Genomic DNA, 17,409 nt, shown 5'->3' on the forward strand with positions numbered 1-17,409 from the left:
GACCCAGCAATCCCATTACTGGGTATATATCCAAAGGATTACAAATCATTCTACTATAAGGACACGTGCACACGAATGTTCACTGCAGCACTGTTTACAATAGCAAAGACCTGGAACCAACCCAAATGCCCATCGACGATAGACTGGATAGGGAAAATGTGGCACATATACACCATGGAATATTATGCAGCCATCAAAAACGATGAGTTTGGGTCCTTTGTAGGGACATGGATGAACCTGGAAACCATCATTCTCAGCAAACTGACAGAAGAGCAGAAGATCAAACACCGCATGTTCTCACTCATAGGCGGGTGTTGAACAATGAGAACACATGGACACAGGGAGGGGAGCACTACACACTGGGGTCAGTTGGGGGGAAATAGGGAAGGGACGGTGGGGGGTGGGGAGCTGGGGAGAGCTAGCAAGGGGAGAAATGCCAGATGTAGGTGATGGGGAGGAAGGCAGCAAATCACACTGCCACACGTGTACCTATGCAACAATTTTGCATGTTCTTCACCTGTACGCCAAAACCTAAAATGCAATAAAATAAATAAATGGGAAAAAATAAATAAATAAATAAATAAATAAAGTAGCCAGAAGTTTAAAATTCCATTATTTTCAAAGAAGTAACAATAAGGTTGATAGCTTTCTTCACAACAAAAATAAGAAAAGCTGGAAAATAACAAAAGGACACCTTTAAAATATGGAAAAGAAATTAACGTCTACTTAAAATTCTATTTCCAGCAAGCATACACTTCAAAAGTGAAGAAAAAAATAGAACATTTTTAGACAAACAAAAAGGAAAGAGAGAGAAAATTGTTGCCAGCAAACTAGCACTTTAAAAAAAGTTTTTATTTTTTCAAAGAGGAAACTTAGCATACTCACATAGCCCTTAAAGTTGACAAGCACTTATACTTATTGATGTGAAAAGAAGCTCCTGATATGCGGCTGAGTGCAAACAACATATAAATAATACCATTTACATAAAATTCTCACAAAAGATTAGCAGTCATTACACATGTACTGTTTAATATGAGATGATTTTTATTTTAGCCATACCATCATATTACAGGAATTTTGGACAATAAATGTGTATCTCTTTTTGCTGTTCCTGAAAGTATTTTTAAACACATAATACATTCCTGATACAATGTCAATTGAAAAACACAGATTAAGTGTGTGTGTGTGTGTGTGTGTGTGTGTGTGTGTGTGTGTGTGTGTTGGATGATATATATAAACTTATATCCATTGAATAAGTAGTAGAAGAAAAAATATAAAAATATTAACAATGGCTATGTCAGGGTTTTCAAATTATGAGCAATTACTACCTTGTTTACATTTTAGTATGCTTTTCACATTATACATAATGGGTAAATATTAGTTGCTTTTTTTCACCCCTAGATTTGGAGTCTTGCTCTATTGTCCAGACTGGAGTGTAGTGGCACCATCATGGATCCCTGCAGCCTCAAATTCCTGGGCTCAATCAATCCTCCTGCCTCAGTATCCCTAGGAGCTGAGACTACAGAAGGTGCCATCATGCCTGGCTAAGTTTTTCATATTTTGTGTGTAGAGATGGGGTCTTATTATGTTGCCCAAGCTGGTCTTGAACTCTGACCTCAACCAACCCTCCTGCTTCAGCCTCCTAAGTTACCAGGATTATAGGCATGAGCCACCACTCCCAGCTAATTTCAGTTTTCTTAATGTAATTTTCTTTGTTATTTCATTGTTTTCTTTATTTTGTTATATTTCTCTATTTTTATCTTTTAATTTTTTAATTTTTATAAAATCCCAAAGTCACCTTAAAAGCCATTATCACAGTAACTACACTAATAACATTGTTACGTAAAACTCCTTAATTTTCAGCAATGAACTGCCACATGGCTTTTGAAAGCCAGCTCTACTTAGCAAAACATTTCCTAAGCTATGGTTGCATGGCAAGGCAACTACTACAATAACAGTTTCATCATTATCAACATAGTTTGTTTTTTAAAAACAAAAATATGTGGGCCTGGGCACAGTGGCTCATGCCTGTAATATCCCAACACTTTGGGAGTCCAAGGCAGGAGGAGGATGGCATGAGGCCAGTAGCCTGAGACTAGCCTCAGCAACATAGGAGACCCCCATCTCTACAAAAAATAAAATAAAATCACCAGGCAGGTGTTGTGCCATACACCTGTAGCCCCAGCTTCTCAGGAGGCTGAGGTGGGAGGATCACTAAAGCCCAGGAGGTCAAGACTGCAGTGAGCCATGATGGCACCAGTGCACTCCAGCCTGGGCAACAAAGCAAGACTCTATCTCTTTAAAAAAAAAAAAAAAAAAAAATCAAAAACTGTTTTTAGCAAAATAGCGTATATGGTAATTATCCATATAGCTCGATTTTATTTATTTATTTTTTTTTTTGAGATGGAGTCTCGCTCTATCGCCCAGGCTGGAATGCAGTGGTGCGATCTTGGCTCACTGCAACCTCTGCCTCCCAGGTTCAAGCAATTTCTCTGCCTCAGCCTCTAGAGTAGCTGGGATTACAGGCACCTACCACCATGCCTGGCTAATTTTTGTATTTTTAGTAGAGATGGGGTTTCACCATCTTGGCCAGGCTGGTCTTGAACTCCTGACCTTGTGATCCACCGCCTCAGCCTCCCAAAGTGCTGGGATTACAGGCATAAGCCATCACATCCAGCCTACATAGCTCGATTTTAAAACAGAATATTGTTCTCACTTTACACTCCCGTACACTAGGTATTTTACAGACACATTATCTTTCATTTCCAAAGCACCAACACAATCTAACTGCTTGCATTTTAAAAATATATACAATTTCCTTCTAATTGCTACCAACTTGAAAGTTAAGCATTTGAGAAACAAGGCCTGAAAAAGGTAATAGTTGTTGATACAAATGATTTGAAATAACTACACGCCACACATTGTACTGAATATTTCTTATTACCTAGTTTTTCCTCATAAGAACCCTGTAAATAGTTGTTCTTATCATCAATTTACATGAGGCAATTAAGGTTCAGCTAATAAGTAGCACAACTGAAATTAAAATCATAAAATGATTCTGGATTCCATGCTCTTTACCATAATACTAAGTTGTTATAGAAGCTCCTAATATATATTTCTAATATATTTTAATAAGTAATAATTATTCTGGTGATAATTACTTATTAGTAATAACAATAACAGCAATTGGTAAATTGTAATAGTAATAGTAGTAACAATAACAGCAATTGGTAAATCACAAAACGAATGGTCCTGTATTAGCTACATGAATTATCCAGGCAACTACAAAACTAACCTAATTTTTTTTTTTTTTTGAGTATTTCAAAATTCACAAAAAGAGCAGAGTGTCTATGGCTTAGCAGAGTCCATTACCACTACTGCAGATATAGCCAAGAATGTGTCTTATTGCTATTGACTGAAGGGTACCTTCTAGCAGCATCTGTGAATGCCACAAACAGAAAAAAATATTACTATTGCTATCAAAGAAGAAGAATTACTGCATTAATTCAATTCACATTACACTGTCAAAATCTAAAACAAAATTTGAAAACAATGTCCCCACTCACATACACAAACACGTTTTTCCCACTTACCTAGTGACCTGCAGACTGAAATGGTTGCTTCCTCCAAGAGTTTCAATTCGGTACTGGAGAGACAGAAGAATAAAGGTAATTAATGACTACAATACTAAATATGTACACACTAATCAGTTGAAGAAATACATAAAGATAATTTTAAAAATTTAGAAGAAAAATACGATACACAGTAATGAATAAGATCAGCAAAAAAAAAAAAAAAGTTAGGCTTTAATTTTCAATTTAATTAGGAAATTTACTATAATTCTAAATATGAGATTCCTAAAGAGAAGAGTTTCAGGCGCCCTGACTGTCGGGCATTGAGGCAGCGGGGAGACTTAGGAAAATTCAATAAAGGCACTCCAAAGTAGAGAGCACAAGACGGGGGCCCTGTGTGTCCGATTCTAAAAGCAGTACTGATTATAGTTTAGAAAGATGCAATTATCTTTAGGAAATACATGCAGTGTCACGATTTCTGCAATACTTTCGAAGAGTTCTACAAAAAAAAAAAAAGGGAAAACGAAGAAATAAGGCAAGAAAAAAGAGATAACACATGTACATTTCGATGGTTTATAAATATATAGAAAAAGACATAAAGAGAGATACAGACATACGAAAACAGACACAAACAAAGACTCAAACTAACACTGAGAAAAGAGGCACAAACAGAGACAGAAATAAAGCTTAGAAGAAAATACGTTTCTTGAGATTGGATTTGACAACAATTTCTTGGATATGACACCAAAAAACACAAGTATCAAAAGAAAAAAACAGACATGCTGGACTTTATCAAAATTAAAAACTCCTGTGCATCAAAGGACACTATCTACAGAGTGAAAAGTCAACTCACAGAACGGAAAACAGTATTTGTAAATCTGATAAGAGACTAATATCCAGAATATACTTTTAAAACTCCTACAACTCAACAACAACAAAAACCAAACAACCCAATTTAAAAATGGACGAATGACTTAAAGAGCCATTTTCCAAAGAGGATATAGAAATGACCAATAAGTACATGAAAACATACTCAACATCACTAGACACTAGGGAAACACAAAACCAGAGTGAATACTACTTCACACCCACTGGGATGGCTTTTATTAAATAAAGAAAGAAAGAAAAAAAAGAAGAGGCTAGGCACGGTGGGCTCATACCTATAATCCAAGCACTTTGGGAGGCTGAGAGATCACTTGAGGTCAGGAATTCAAGACCAGCCTGGCCAACATGGTGAAACCTCATCTCTACTAAAAATACAAAAATTAGCCAGGCATGATGGTACACACATATAATCCCAGCTACTCAGGAAGCTGTGGCAAGAGAATCACTTGAACCTGGAAGATGGAGGCTGCAGGGAGCCAAGATCATGCCACTGCACTTCAATCTGAGTGACAGAGTCAGACTCTCTCAAAAAAAAAAAAAAAAAAAGAAAAGAAAAAAGAGAAAAGAAAAAAAAAACAAAATAACAAGTGTTAGCAAGGATGCAGAGAAATTAGGACTCTTGTGCCCTGATGATATGTAAAATGATGCAGCCACTATGGCAAAAATATGGTAGTTCCTCAAAAAATTAAACATAAAATTACCACATGACCCAGCAGTTCTACTTCTGGGTAGACACCAAAAAGAAGTGAAAGGAGGGTCTTTAAGAGATAGTTGTACACTCATGTTCATAGCAACACCATTAACAATAGCCAAGAGGTAGAAGTAACCCACGTGTCTACCAACAGATAGATGGATAAATGAAATGTACATATACACAATGGAATATTATTCAGTCTTAAGAAATAAGGAATTTCAATATATGCTACAACATGAATGAACCTTGAAGACATTATGCTAAGTGAAATAAGCCAGCCACAAAAAGATAAATATTGTATGATTCCTCTTATATGAGGCTCCTAGAGGAGTTAAACCCATAGAGAAAAAGTAGAAAGGTGGTTGCCAGGGGCTGGGGATGGGAGAATAGGGAATTAGTATTTAGTCAGTACAGAGTTTTGGTTTGCCAAGATGAAAAAGTTTTAGAGATGGATGGTGTTAATGGCTGCACAACAATGTGAATATACTTAATGTCACAGAGCTATAGAGTTTAAAATGGTTACAATGATTATTTTATGTTTTGCATATTTCACCACAATTTTTTAAGTACATTCCAACTCCAGTTCAACTACTTACTAGATAGCTGACCTTGGGCTGGTTCATTAATTCTTTATGTCTTAATTTCCTCATATACAAAACAGAGATAGTAACACTACCCTTCATAAGACTATTATGATTAAATTATGTAATGTTGATAAAGCACTTAGAACAGTGTCTGGCACAAAGTAAATCCTCAATAAATGATAGATTCTGTCCCATTTGTCTGTGTTTGTTTTTATGCCGGTACCATGCTGTTTGGTTACTACTGCTTTGTAGTATATTTTGAAATCAGGTTATGTAATGCCTCCAGATTTGCTTTTTTTTGCTCAAATATGCTTTGGCTACTCTGGGTCTTCTGTGTTTCCACAGAAATTTTAGAATATTTTTTTCTATTTCTGTGAAAAATGTCACTGGTGTTTTGATAGGGATTGCATTGAATCTGTAGATGACTTTAGATAGCATAAACATTTTAACAATATTTATTCTCCGGTTACATAGCAAGGGATATTCTTTGCATTTATTTATGTCTCCTTCCATTTTTTTCATCAATATCTTATAGTTTTCATCACAGAGATCTTTACCTCCTCAGTTAAATTTACTGCTAGTTGTTTTTTTAATAGCTACTGTAAATGTATTACCTTCTTTATTTCTTTTTTAGATAGTTCAACAGAATCAAGAGCCCAGAAATAAATCCACACATGATTTTTGACAAAGGCATGAAGAATACATAGTGGGGAAAGAACAGTCCCTTCGATAAATGGTACTTGGAAAACTGAATATTCACATGGAGAAAAATGAAACTAGATCCTTATCTCTATCCACTTAGAAAAATCAACTCAAAATACAGACTTAAATGTAAGACCTGAAACTATGAAACTACTTGAAGAAAACTTAGGTGAAATGCTTCAAGACATTGGTCTGGCAAGGACTTGTTGGGTAAGAGCTCAAAAGCACAGCGAACAAAAGCAAACATAGACAAATAGGATTATATCAAACTAAAAAGCTTCTGTACAACAAAGGAAACAACAAAGTGAAGAGACAATCCACAGAATAGTAGAAAATATTTACAAACTATGCATCTGACAAGGGGCTCATCCAGGATACACTCAACTCAACAGAAAAAATATATGTATCATTTTAAAATGAACAAAAGATCTAGATAGACACTTCTCAAAAGACAACATATAAATGGCAACAGGTATATGAAAAATATGCTCATCACCACTAATCACCAGAAAAAGGCAAATCAAAATCACGAGATATCACACCACCCATCAGAACGGCTATTATTAAAAAGACAAAAAATTACAAACATTGGCAAGGATGCAGAAAAAGGGAAACTCTTATACAATGCTGGTAGGTGCTATAATTTGGATGTTTGATCCCCACAAACCTCATATTGAAATCTGATCCCCAATGTCAGAGGTGGGGCCTAATGGGAGGTGTTTGGGTCATGGAGGCAGACCCCTTATGAACAGACTGATGCCCTCCCTCAGGAGTAACTTCTCACTCTATTCCCATTAGTACTGGTTGTAAAAAAGAGCCTGGCATCTCTCTGCCCCATTGCTCATTTTCTCATCGTATCCTATCTGTACACACCAGCTCCCTTTCACCTCTGCCATGAGTGGAAGCAGCCTGAGGCCCTCATCAGAAGCAGATGCTGGTGCCAGCCAGCAGAAATGTGAGCCAAATAAACCTCTTTTCTTTATAAATTACCCAGCCTCTGGTATTCCTTTACAGCCACACAAAACAGACCAAGACAGTAGAAAAGTAAATTCGTATAGCCACTAAGGACAACAGTAGAGAAGTTTTCCAACAAGCTAAAAATAGAACTACCATAAAATCCAATAATCCCACTACTGGATATAAACATTGAGTATCCCCCACCCAAAATGCTTGAGATCAGGAGCATTTCTTTTTTTTCCTGATTTTGGAATATTTGCATTATAGTTGAGCATCCCTAATCCAAAAATCCAAAATCCAAAATAGCACAATGAGCATTATCCTCTAAGCATCAGGTCAGTGCTCAAAAAGTTTTGGATTTTGGAGCATTCTGGATTTCAGATTTTTGGATTAGGGATACTCAACCTCTACATCCTAAGGAAATGAAATTGGTATGTCAGATATCTGCACTGCCATGTTTACTGCAGCATTACTGCAGCACAATTTCCAAGATATAGAATCAACCTAAGTATCCATCAACAGATGGATGGATTTTTTTTTAATGAGGTACATATACACAATGGAATACTATTCAGCCATAAAAATAAATGAAATCCTGTCATTTGCAGCACCTGGATAAACCCACAAGACATTAAGTGAAATAAGTCAAGCACAAAAGGCAAAAACCACATGATCTCACTGATCTGTAAAAACTTAAAAAGTTGATCCCATAGAGGTAAAGGGTATAACAGTGGTACCAGAGGCTCAGTAGGTCAGGCAGGGAGAGGGAGAGAGGTCAACAGGTACAGTTACATTAGATAAGAGGGTTAAGTTCTGGTGTTCTATTACACAGCAAGGTGACTACGGTTAACAATAATTACTTTACATTTCAAAATGGCTAAAATAACTTTGAACATTCTCACCACAAAGAAATAACAAGTGTTTGAGGTGATGGATATGCTAATTGCCCTGATTTAATCAGCACCCAATGTATACATGTATCAAAACATCATATAGTACCCCATAAATATGTGTAATTATGCGTCAACAAAATAAAACTTTTTTTAAATGATAGCTATTATTTATCCCAAAATGTAGCAGTTTCCCCATAGTTAATAAATTAAAATAATGCCTCACATTTGTTTAACCCTTTAAATATCTTTCAAAAACACTTTCAAATACATTGGTGCAATTAAATCCCATGAAAATCTCTAAGGAGCAAGACCATTATAAACCTTATTTTTATAGATAAGCAAACTGAGGCATCCAAGGAGTTTAAAGTAAAATTCCAGGAATCAGAAGTCTGAGAAAAACAAGAACCAGCTTTAGAGCCTGGTGACTTGGTTGAAAATTATGTTTTCTTTCTGCCAGTACACATGGTTCAGCAAATTCTCCAAATGGGCAAGGCTTTTGTGGCAGCTTTAAAACCCCTCCAGAGTTCTTTTCTGTTACTGGTGAAGTGCACTTTTAAAAAAAGTGGCTCATAGCATCATGGTTTTTGACAAGAAATTTTTAGAAAAACTGTGGAAGAAAACGGATTGCTCTTAGTTCTAGCCACACGTAGTTGCTGACCACCTGAAATGGTCCAAACTGAGATGTGCTGAGGTATAAAATACATTCCAGATTTCAAATATTTTTCAAAGAATATAAAACATTTCATTATTAATTTTATATTCATAAAATTATAATACCTGGGAAATTGGAATTAAATAAAATACATTAAAATTAAATTCACCGGTTTCATTTTACTTTTTCAATGTGGCTACTACAAAACTTTAAATTACATATGTGGCTTACCTTTTATTTCTGCTGGACAGAGCTGCTAGAACCTCCCAGCAATTAAAGGCAGTGACATGTATAAGAAATATCATACATACACACAAAGCTAAGACCTACTAACTACTTTAGTGAATATGCCATTACCTTAAGAGTCTCAGATTATATGTATATTTTATACTGTCTTTTTAACCTTACATCTTTAAGTTTCATCTAAGATTGACTTGTTTTTTGACAAGATAACCTAGAAGTGATCCTATGATATAGTTTATGGATAGTAATTTATGGAGACTCACCATGTTAGATATTTTTTAAGTGTCTGCCAGCCTTACAGGTTCTCTCTGCTGTCTATCTGCTGCCTCCCCACCCTCTTTTCTATCTTCCCACCTACTTTTCAGAGGTGAGCAGAGGCGGACAGATATGTGCAGTATGTCTCTGCTTCTGGCCACAGCTGGCTGGTTCAGGGACAGACATCTAACCCAAGCCTGGCCCAAGTCTTAGAGAATTTAGAATTGAGATGGAAAGACAGGCTTTCCATTTGGCTGGAACTTGGCTACATAGCTGAGGGCTGTGGGAGGCCATCCTCTACCCACAGAGTGGCAGAGAAAACCATTTAGTAAGAAAGATGAGTAAAAGAGCTTTGCAGAAAGCAAGAGACATAAACAGAAAGGACACTCAGGATTACTGATGGCTTTCCAATTCTTGGGACCAGTTCTTCCAGAAGCATAGATGTGTTCCTGACCTTGGATTCTATGAGACACTCCAGTCTCTTCATCACACCTTCCCCTTTCTCTGGCATATACTAAGTAAAATTGATTTTTGTTAACAGCCATTAGACTTCTAATTAATAAATCACTGTGATCAGATTTAATGATGCACATTAGTAGTTGGCAAGAAGTGGGAACTATGAATTACTCAGTTTATTGGATATTCAGACAAAAAGTAAAAGAGGTACAAAATGCAAAGGACTGTAAAAAGCTTTATGAAATTAATAACTAGACCACATGCATAAAATCTATTTCACTTGTGCTTCCACTTACTTCAGTCAATGGCACTCTCTTTTAAAACAGACTGGAACCAAGAGTTTCCATTATATATATGTGGCTATCATCATCTAAGCTGCTAAATTTGTTCATTCAGCAAAGATTGCCTGGGTGCCTAGGTCATGCTAGGCTCTGTGAAGGATGCTGCCTCTGCCTCCAGGCTATATGGAGGAATGAAGAGGCAAACAGAGAAGTATGAATCCTCAAACCAGCCCTGTGTGTGAGCTCACAGGATGTACACTCATGTACCATAGGAGGAATCAAAGAGGCCATCTTGGAGGAAGTAACTATTCTTCCTGAAGGGCCAAGAGAAGTCAGGCAGTCAGAACGCAAGAATAGCATATGCAGAGGCATGGCAGTCACAGACAGTCTGGCATGCCCTGGGGAGTGGTGGTTAATCAACACAGGGGAATGGCAAACTACAAAGCTGGAAAAGTATTCTGGGTGGCTAGAGTATGAAGTTCAATCTCTTCACTCTTGTTTTGGGTATAAACAAAAACCAAAACAGGGCTCTGGTTTATTTTTAACACATTATTAGCCTGAAAAAGGGATTAATTCCAACACATATTAGTGAGGTTGGTTTGGACATCACTTCTTCCAGGAAGCCTTCTTTTATCAGGTCTCACCTAAGATGAGGTGAGAAGCCCATTCTCCACCACAAAAGCACTCAATCATAAAACTGGGCATGTGGCAGTAAGGTTGCCCAATTGCTTGTCTATGGCCCCCACTAGATTGTGGGCTCCTTGTTCATCACAGTATTCCCAGCCTGGTACACCACTCAGACCTTCACTACCAGAAGACAGAATTATTTCCCTTGGCTCCTTAGGAGATACTTCCCAGTCTCTAGCCCTCAAGGCAAGGTCTGCCTCTCAAGTTTAAATTTCTGCTAACATATTTTTAAAAGACATTTATTTCTTTTACTTATTTTTTGAGACGAAGTCTTCTTTTGTCACCCAGGCTGGAATGCAGTGGGTGATCTTGGCTCACTACAACCTCTGCCTCCCAGGCTCAAGCAATCCTCCTACCTTAGCCTCCCAAGTATCTGGGATTACAGGTGCTTGCCACCACACCTGGCTAATTTTTTTTTATTTTTAGTAGAGATGAGATTTCACCATGTTGGCCAGGCTGGTCTTGAACTCCTGACCTCAGGTGATCCACCTACCTCGGTCTCCCAAAGTGCTGGAATTACAGGCGTGAGCCACCACATCTGGACTAAAAGACATTTATTTCTTTCCAAATGTAAAAGAGCATATTCTCTTGAAGCAGTCTGATTGTCAGAATTATTATCTGGAAAGCTCCCCACTATGGTGAGCAAGCCAGCACCTGCCACTTTGTGACTATGTCCCTCAGGCCTGAATCCCCCAACATATGGCCACAATCTGAAACATCACTGCCACTGCCTCATTCAACAATCACCATTTTAGGGCTGAAACATCTTCAGAGCCCACACTATAAGCTTCAAGAGAACAGGACAATCTCATTCACTCATACATCCCCCACATGCCTGATGCAGTGGCTCAGCCAGAAAGAAAAAAAAAAAAAAAAAAACTTGGTAATTATTTACTAACTGAAGGAGTCAGAGAGCTCTGTTTGTTGCAGGATGCCTGCAATTTCTGCACTCTGAAGTGTTACTTATTTCTACAAAGGAAATCAGACAGGCACACCCCTGCCAAAAGCAACACACCGATTTGTTATAATAGAATTCCTTTCCTCTCATCCTTCCATCCTTCAATTTTCTAAACTTCTTGGAACATTTTAAGAATAATCTGCTTTCCCATTTGCTTGATTTAGAGCTATAACGAGGTGGTAAGGAAGTGGGGTGGTTGGTAACTGTTGCTGCCTGTTACAAGCATCTATGCACAGTACTGTTTTAGTTAAACAAATGAGCTCAGATGTTCTGGCAGCAGGCAACTAACAAATCATCATTTGCAGTAAATAAAAGTAAAATGGTACTGTAAAAATATGCCAGTGTTTCCAAGAATATTACAATTAGAAACCAAATGTTGTTTCTGAAGGCAGATTTGGGCAGTAAAAACATGTAAAAGGGGGCAAAAAGGCAGTGTCAAGTATTCATACTAATTCAGACTAAATAAATTAATATCACACAGTATACTTCTGGCTTAAGGTACACTTAAATTTCATACCTCCAGGTCAATTTGAAAACTGTCCATAGTGGGAAATTAGGGATAAATACTTAAAACTAATAATCTCTTAGTCCAAGTGGCTAAACAAACTAAACTCTCAACAATCACACGGATCCAATGACCAGGTGCGACTCTCCCTGATGCAATGCTCTTACTAGAAGTCTTCTTCTCAGAGGACGGCCACACTATCACTCTGGCAGCAACATAAACAGATGGGAGTCACAAAACTGGAATCCCATTTTGTTTTTTTTCAGTGATACATAATAACTGTAAATATTTGTGGGATACATGTGGTATTTTGATATGTGTACACAGGGTGTAATGATCCAATCAGGGTAACTGGGACATCATTGAGATGATTCTCAAGTATTTATCATTTCTTTGTGTCAGTTTTGCTGGTGATATCACAATGAACAATGACTATGGAACTGGAGAACTATGCCCAAGAATTATTCTCTCTCTTTCCCTCTACACACACACACACACACACACACACACACACACACATACACAAAGAGAGAGATAGAGAGAGGGAGAGAGAGAGAGAGAGAGAAGGTTAAGAACCTTCATTGGGCTACTTGGAAGATAATTTAGTAAGGAAGCAGTTATGAAAATTTTTACAACTAGGCTGGGTGCAGTGGCTCACGCCTGTAATCCCAACCCTTAGGGAGGCCAAGGCAGGTGGATCACCTGAGGTCAGGAGTTCGAGACCAGCCTGGCCAACATGGCAAAACTCTGTCTCTACTAAAAATACAAAAATTAGCTGGGTATGGTGGTCTGTGCTTATAATCCCAGCTACTTGGGAGGCTGAGGCAGGAGAATCACTTGAGCCCAGGAGGTGGAGGTTGCAGTGAGCCAAGATCAGGACATTGTACTCCAGCCTGGGTGACAAGAGGAAAACTCCATCTTAAAAAAAAAAAAAAAAGTTCACAACTATAGGGAAAGCTCTTAAACATTACCATTGCCACTTCTGGGCTATATTCTATTTGCTTTCTTCCTTTGATTTCATGAAGAGAATCTCCCTAGGGAAACAGCTGTCATCAACCTCAACCTCATACCTTCTACATGCTTCCACAGGAGCTTATGCTACAAAATTCCAACAATGATCACCAATAATACAACCAAGTTATTTCTAAGTTATGTCTCAATCAATGTAATCTATGCCATCTCTACTGAGCCTACCAACATATATTATGACAAAGTTACCAGGAAATGTAGGTTGCAAAGAAGACTGGTAAGGTAAGTCAGAGCAAAAGAATGAACTATCCCTAAAGAAGAAAAAAACAAAAACAAAAAAAAATAGAATGAAGTATCTTTATGTCATGCTAAGGAGTTTGGATTCCATCCTATATCTAATGGGGAGTCACTAAGCAGAAAATAAAATGCAAACACTAACAAAACTCTTAGAGCAGCAGCCAGATGACCCGGGTATATAACGGTTAAATATCTAACCCTAGCTACAACCATCTTGAGATTTTAGGGGGAAAAAAAAAAGATGAGAATGACAGAAATAATCGTAACGTCTCCACTAGTGCATATGGTAAAGTCTAACCATGTGCCCACAACAATCCCTATATAATTAACCACTGCCGCCAAGTGTCCAGCTAGTAGATTTGGATGAATCACCGTTACTAAATCATAACACAGTCAAGTACATAATCTTTAAAAATTCTTGTTTAATTCCACTAAAATTCTAGACCAAATTGAAATACTAGGAAGAAATTCGAACAGCAAGAATATGGAATGTCTCTGCACTCACTGTATTTACAGGCAGATCATGTTTAAAATATATACACTTAGTGTACTCTATCTCTCAGTTTAACCACTGCCATCAATTAACAAACTCCGGCACACCGTTCACATAGATTTCCAATCATGTGCTTGTTACTGAAAAGCAGGTATGTCCCTGGTATAATAGAAAGAGATCAGTTTTTGAAGCAGCATATTTAAGTTCCAACTTCTTCAGTAACTATTGGTTACCTAGCCACGTTACTTAATTTGAGAATCTCGGTTCTCATCTGTAAAATAAAGGTAAAGATGCCACCAACTCACGGGACAGCAATGAAGATGATATGGCAATGTGTGGAAAGTGCCCAGCACACAGCTCAATAAATGTGAGTTCCCTAACTCCCCAACAACAACAAAACCCTCAAGTACTAAACTGTCAAGTATTTATTTAACCCTTAATACACACTTAAATTACTAAAGTAACTTATCAGCCTTCCCTTATCTTCCCCTGCATTGGGCAGGAGGAGAGAATAAATATCATCTAGTAATTTTGAAATGATTATACACTTTGAAATAATACCAAAGCAGCTCTATTAAACAACTGTAGGTAATCTACTTTGATTTTATTTACATTAATGGTTCATTACAGAAGTACAAACCTAGCAGATGACAAAATCAATATCCTTGTTCACATCCAGAAAAATTCTCAGTATCAAGCACCTTATATTCGTATGTTTTATAGTTTACAAGTTAGTTCTGAATATTTCATTTGAAACAGCCATCTTGTGAAAAAGGAATAATAGATAGTATTTCTATTATAGGTGAGACATTGGCACTGATAAAGAAAATACTAAGTGGTGGAACAAAGACATAAGTCTAGGTTATTTTATACTACTTTTTAAAAATTTCAACTTTTATTTTAGATTCAGGGGGGTACATGTGCAGGTTTGTTACATGGGTATATGGTATGATGCTGAGATTTGGGATATGAATGATCCCATCACTCAGGTAGTGAGCATAGTACCCAACAGATTTTTAACGCTTGTCCCTTTCCTTCTTCCCCCCATAGCAGTCCCCAGTATCTATTGTTGTCATCTTTATATACATAAGTAATCAATGTTTAGTTTTCACTTATATGTAAGAACATGCAGTATTTGGTTTTCTGTTCCTATGTTAATTTGCTTAGGATAATGGCCTCTAGCTGCATCCATGTTGCTTGCAAAAAATATTATTTCATTCTTTTTATGGCTGCATAATATTCCATGGCATATATGTATCACATTTTCTTTATCCAATCCACTGTTGCTTTTTCTGTTTTGCTGTTGTTTTGTTGTTTATGATGTTTTTTAGATGGTGTTTCACTCTTGTTGCCCAGGCTGGAGTGCAATGGTGATCTCAGCTCACTGCAACCTCCACCTCTCAGATTCAAGCAATTCTCCTGCCTCAGCCTCCTGAGTAGCTGGGATTACAGGTGTGAGCAACCACATCTGGCTAATTTTTGTATTTTCAGTAGAAGTGGGGTTTCACCATGTTGGCCAGGCTGGTCTCGAACTCCTGACCTGAAATGATCTGCCCACCTCAGCCTCCCAAAGTGCTGGGATTAGAGGCAGGAGCCACTGCACCCAGCCAGTAATCCAACGTTGAAAGGCACCTAGGTTGATTTGATGTCTTTGCTATTGCAAATACTGCTGCGATCAATATACAAGTACATATGTCTTTTTGGTACAATTATTTATTTTCTTTTGAATACATACCCAGTAATAGGATTGCTGGGTGAAATGGTAATTCTGTTTTAAGTTCTTTGAGAACTCTCCGGACTGTTTTCCATGGTGGCTGAACTAATTTACATTCTCATCAGTGATGTATAAGCATTCCCTTTTCTCTGCAGCCTCACTAGCATCTGTTGTTTTTTTGCCCTGTTAATAACAGCCATTGTGACTGGTGTGAGATGGCAAATCACTGTGGTTTTGATTTGCTTTTCTCTAATGATTAATGATGTGGCGTACTTTTTCATATATTTGTTGGCTTCTTAAATGTCTCCTGTTGAAAACTGTCCATTCATGTCTTTTCCCCACTTTCTAATGGGGTTATTTGGTTTTTGCTTATTAAACTGTTTATATTCCTTATAGATTTTGGATGTTAGATGTTTGTTGAATGCAGTTTGCAAATATTTTCTTCCATTCTGTAGGCTGTCTGTTTACTCTGTTGACAGTTTATTTTGCTGTGCAGATGCTCTTTAAACAGATTCCACGTGTTAATTTTTGTTTTTGTTGCGATTGCTTTTCAGGACTTAGTCACAAATTCTTTCCCACGGCCGATGTCCAGAATGGTGTTTCCTAGGTTTCCTTGCAGGACTCTTATAGTTCGAGTTCCTGCATTTAAATCTTGAATCCATCTTCAGTCAAACTTTTTATATGGTGAAAGGTAGGGGTCCAGTTTCATTATTCTGCATATGGCTAGCCAGCTCTCCCAGCACCATTCATTGAATAGGAAGCCGTTTCCTTATTGCTTACTTTTGTCCACTTTGACAAAGATCAGATAGCTGTAGGTGTAAGACTTTATTTCTCTATTCTGTTCCATTGGTCTGTTTTTGTGCCAGTACCATGCTGGTTTTTGTTACTGTAGCCTTATAGTATAGTTTGAAGTCAAATAATATGATGCCTCCAGGTTTGTTCTTTTTGCTTAGGATCATTTTAGCTATTCAAGCTCTTTTTTTGGTTACATATGGTTTTTTGAACAGCTTTTTTCTAATTCTGTGAAAAATGACATGGTAGTTTCTTAAGAATTGTATTGAATCTGTAGGCTGCTTCAGAGAGTATGGCCATTTTAACAATGTTAATTCTTCCAATCCATGAGTATAAAATGTTTTTTTCCATTTGTGTTGTCTACGATTTTTTTCAGCAGTGTTTTCTTGTACTTCTTACAGGAAACTTCCACCTCCTTGGATAGATGTATTCCTAGATATTTTGTTTTTTGTGAAGCTGTTGTAAATGGGATTGCATTCTTGATTTGGCTGTAAGCTTGAACATTATCAATGCATAGAAATGCTACCGATTTTTGTACATTGATTTCATATCCTACTGAAGTCATTTATCTCCTCTAGGAGCCTTCTGGAGGAGTTCTTAGGATTTTCTAGAAGTATACTGCCAGCAAAGACAGATGGTTTGACTTCTTCTTTTCTTATTTGGGTACTTTTTATTTCTTTCTCTTCTCTGATTGTTCAGGCTAGATGTCCATAATTTTTTTTTAAGAAAATGGCTATTACTTTGGCTGTGCATGGTGGCTCATGCCTGTAATCCCAGCATTTTGGGAGGCCAAGACAGGCAGATGACCTGAGGTCAGGAG

General features: G+C 37.4%; 1 protein-coding gene across 7 annotated transcripts in view; it reads right to left on the reverse strand.

Moving 5' to 3' along the window:
* The window catches only part of DYM (dymeclin), a 439,642-nt gene that overhangs the window by 376,758 nt on the left and 45,475 nt on the right, over positions 1-17,409 (reverse strand). For all 7 annotated transcript variants that reach the window (XM_032259512.1, XM_032259516.1, XM_032259515.1 and 4 more), the window contains one exon: positions 3,594-3,646. In XM_032259512.1, the coding sequence (XP_032115403.1) occupies positions 3,594-3,646 (53 nt within the window). The remainder of the gene's footprint in view (positions 1-3,593; positions 3,647-17,409) is intronic.

The sequence above is a fragment of the Sapajus apella genome, unplaced genomic scaffold (genome assembly GCF_009761245.1).
Source record: "Sapajus apella isolate SASKATOON/1434 unplaced genomic scaffold, GSC_monkey_1.0 scaffold109, whole genome shotgun sequence".
Taxonomy (NCBI): Eukaryota; Metazoa; Chordata; class Mammalia; order Primates; family Cebidae; genus Sapajus; species Sapajus apella.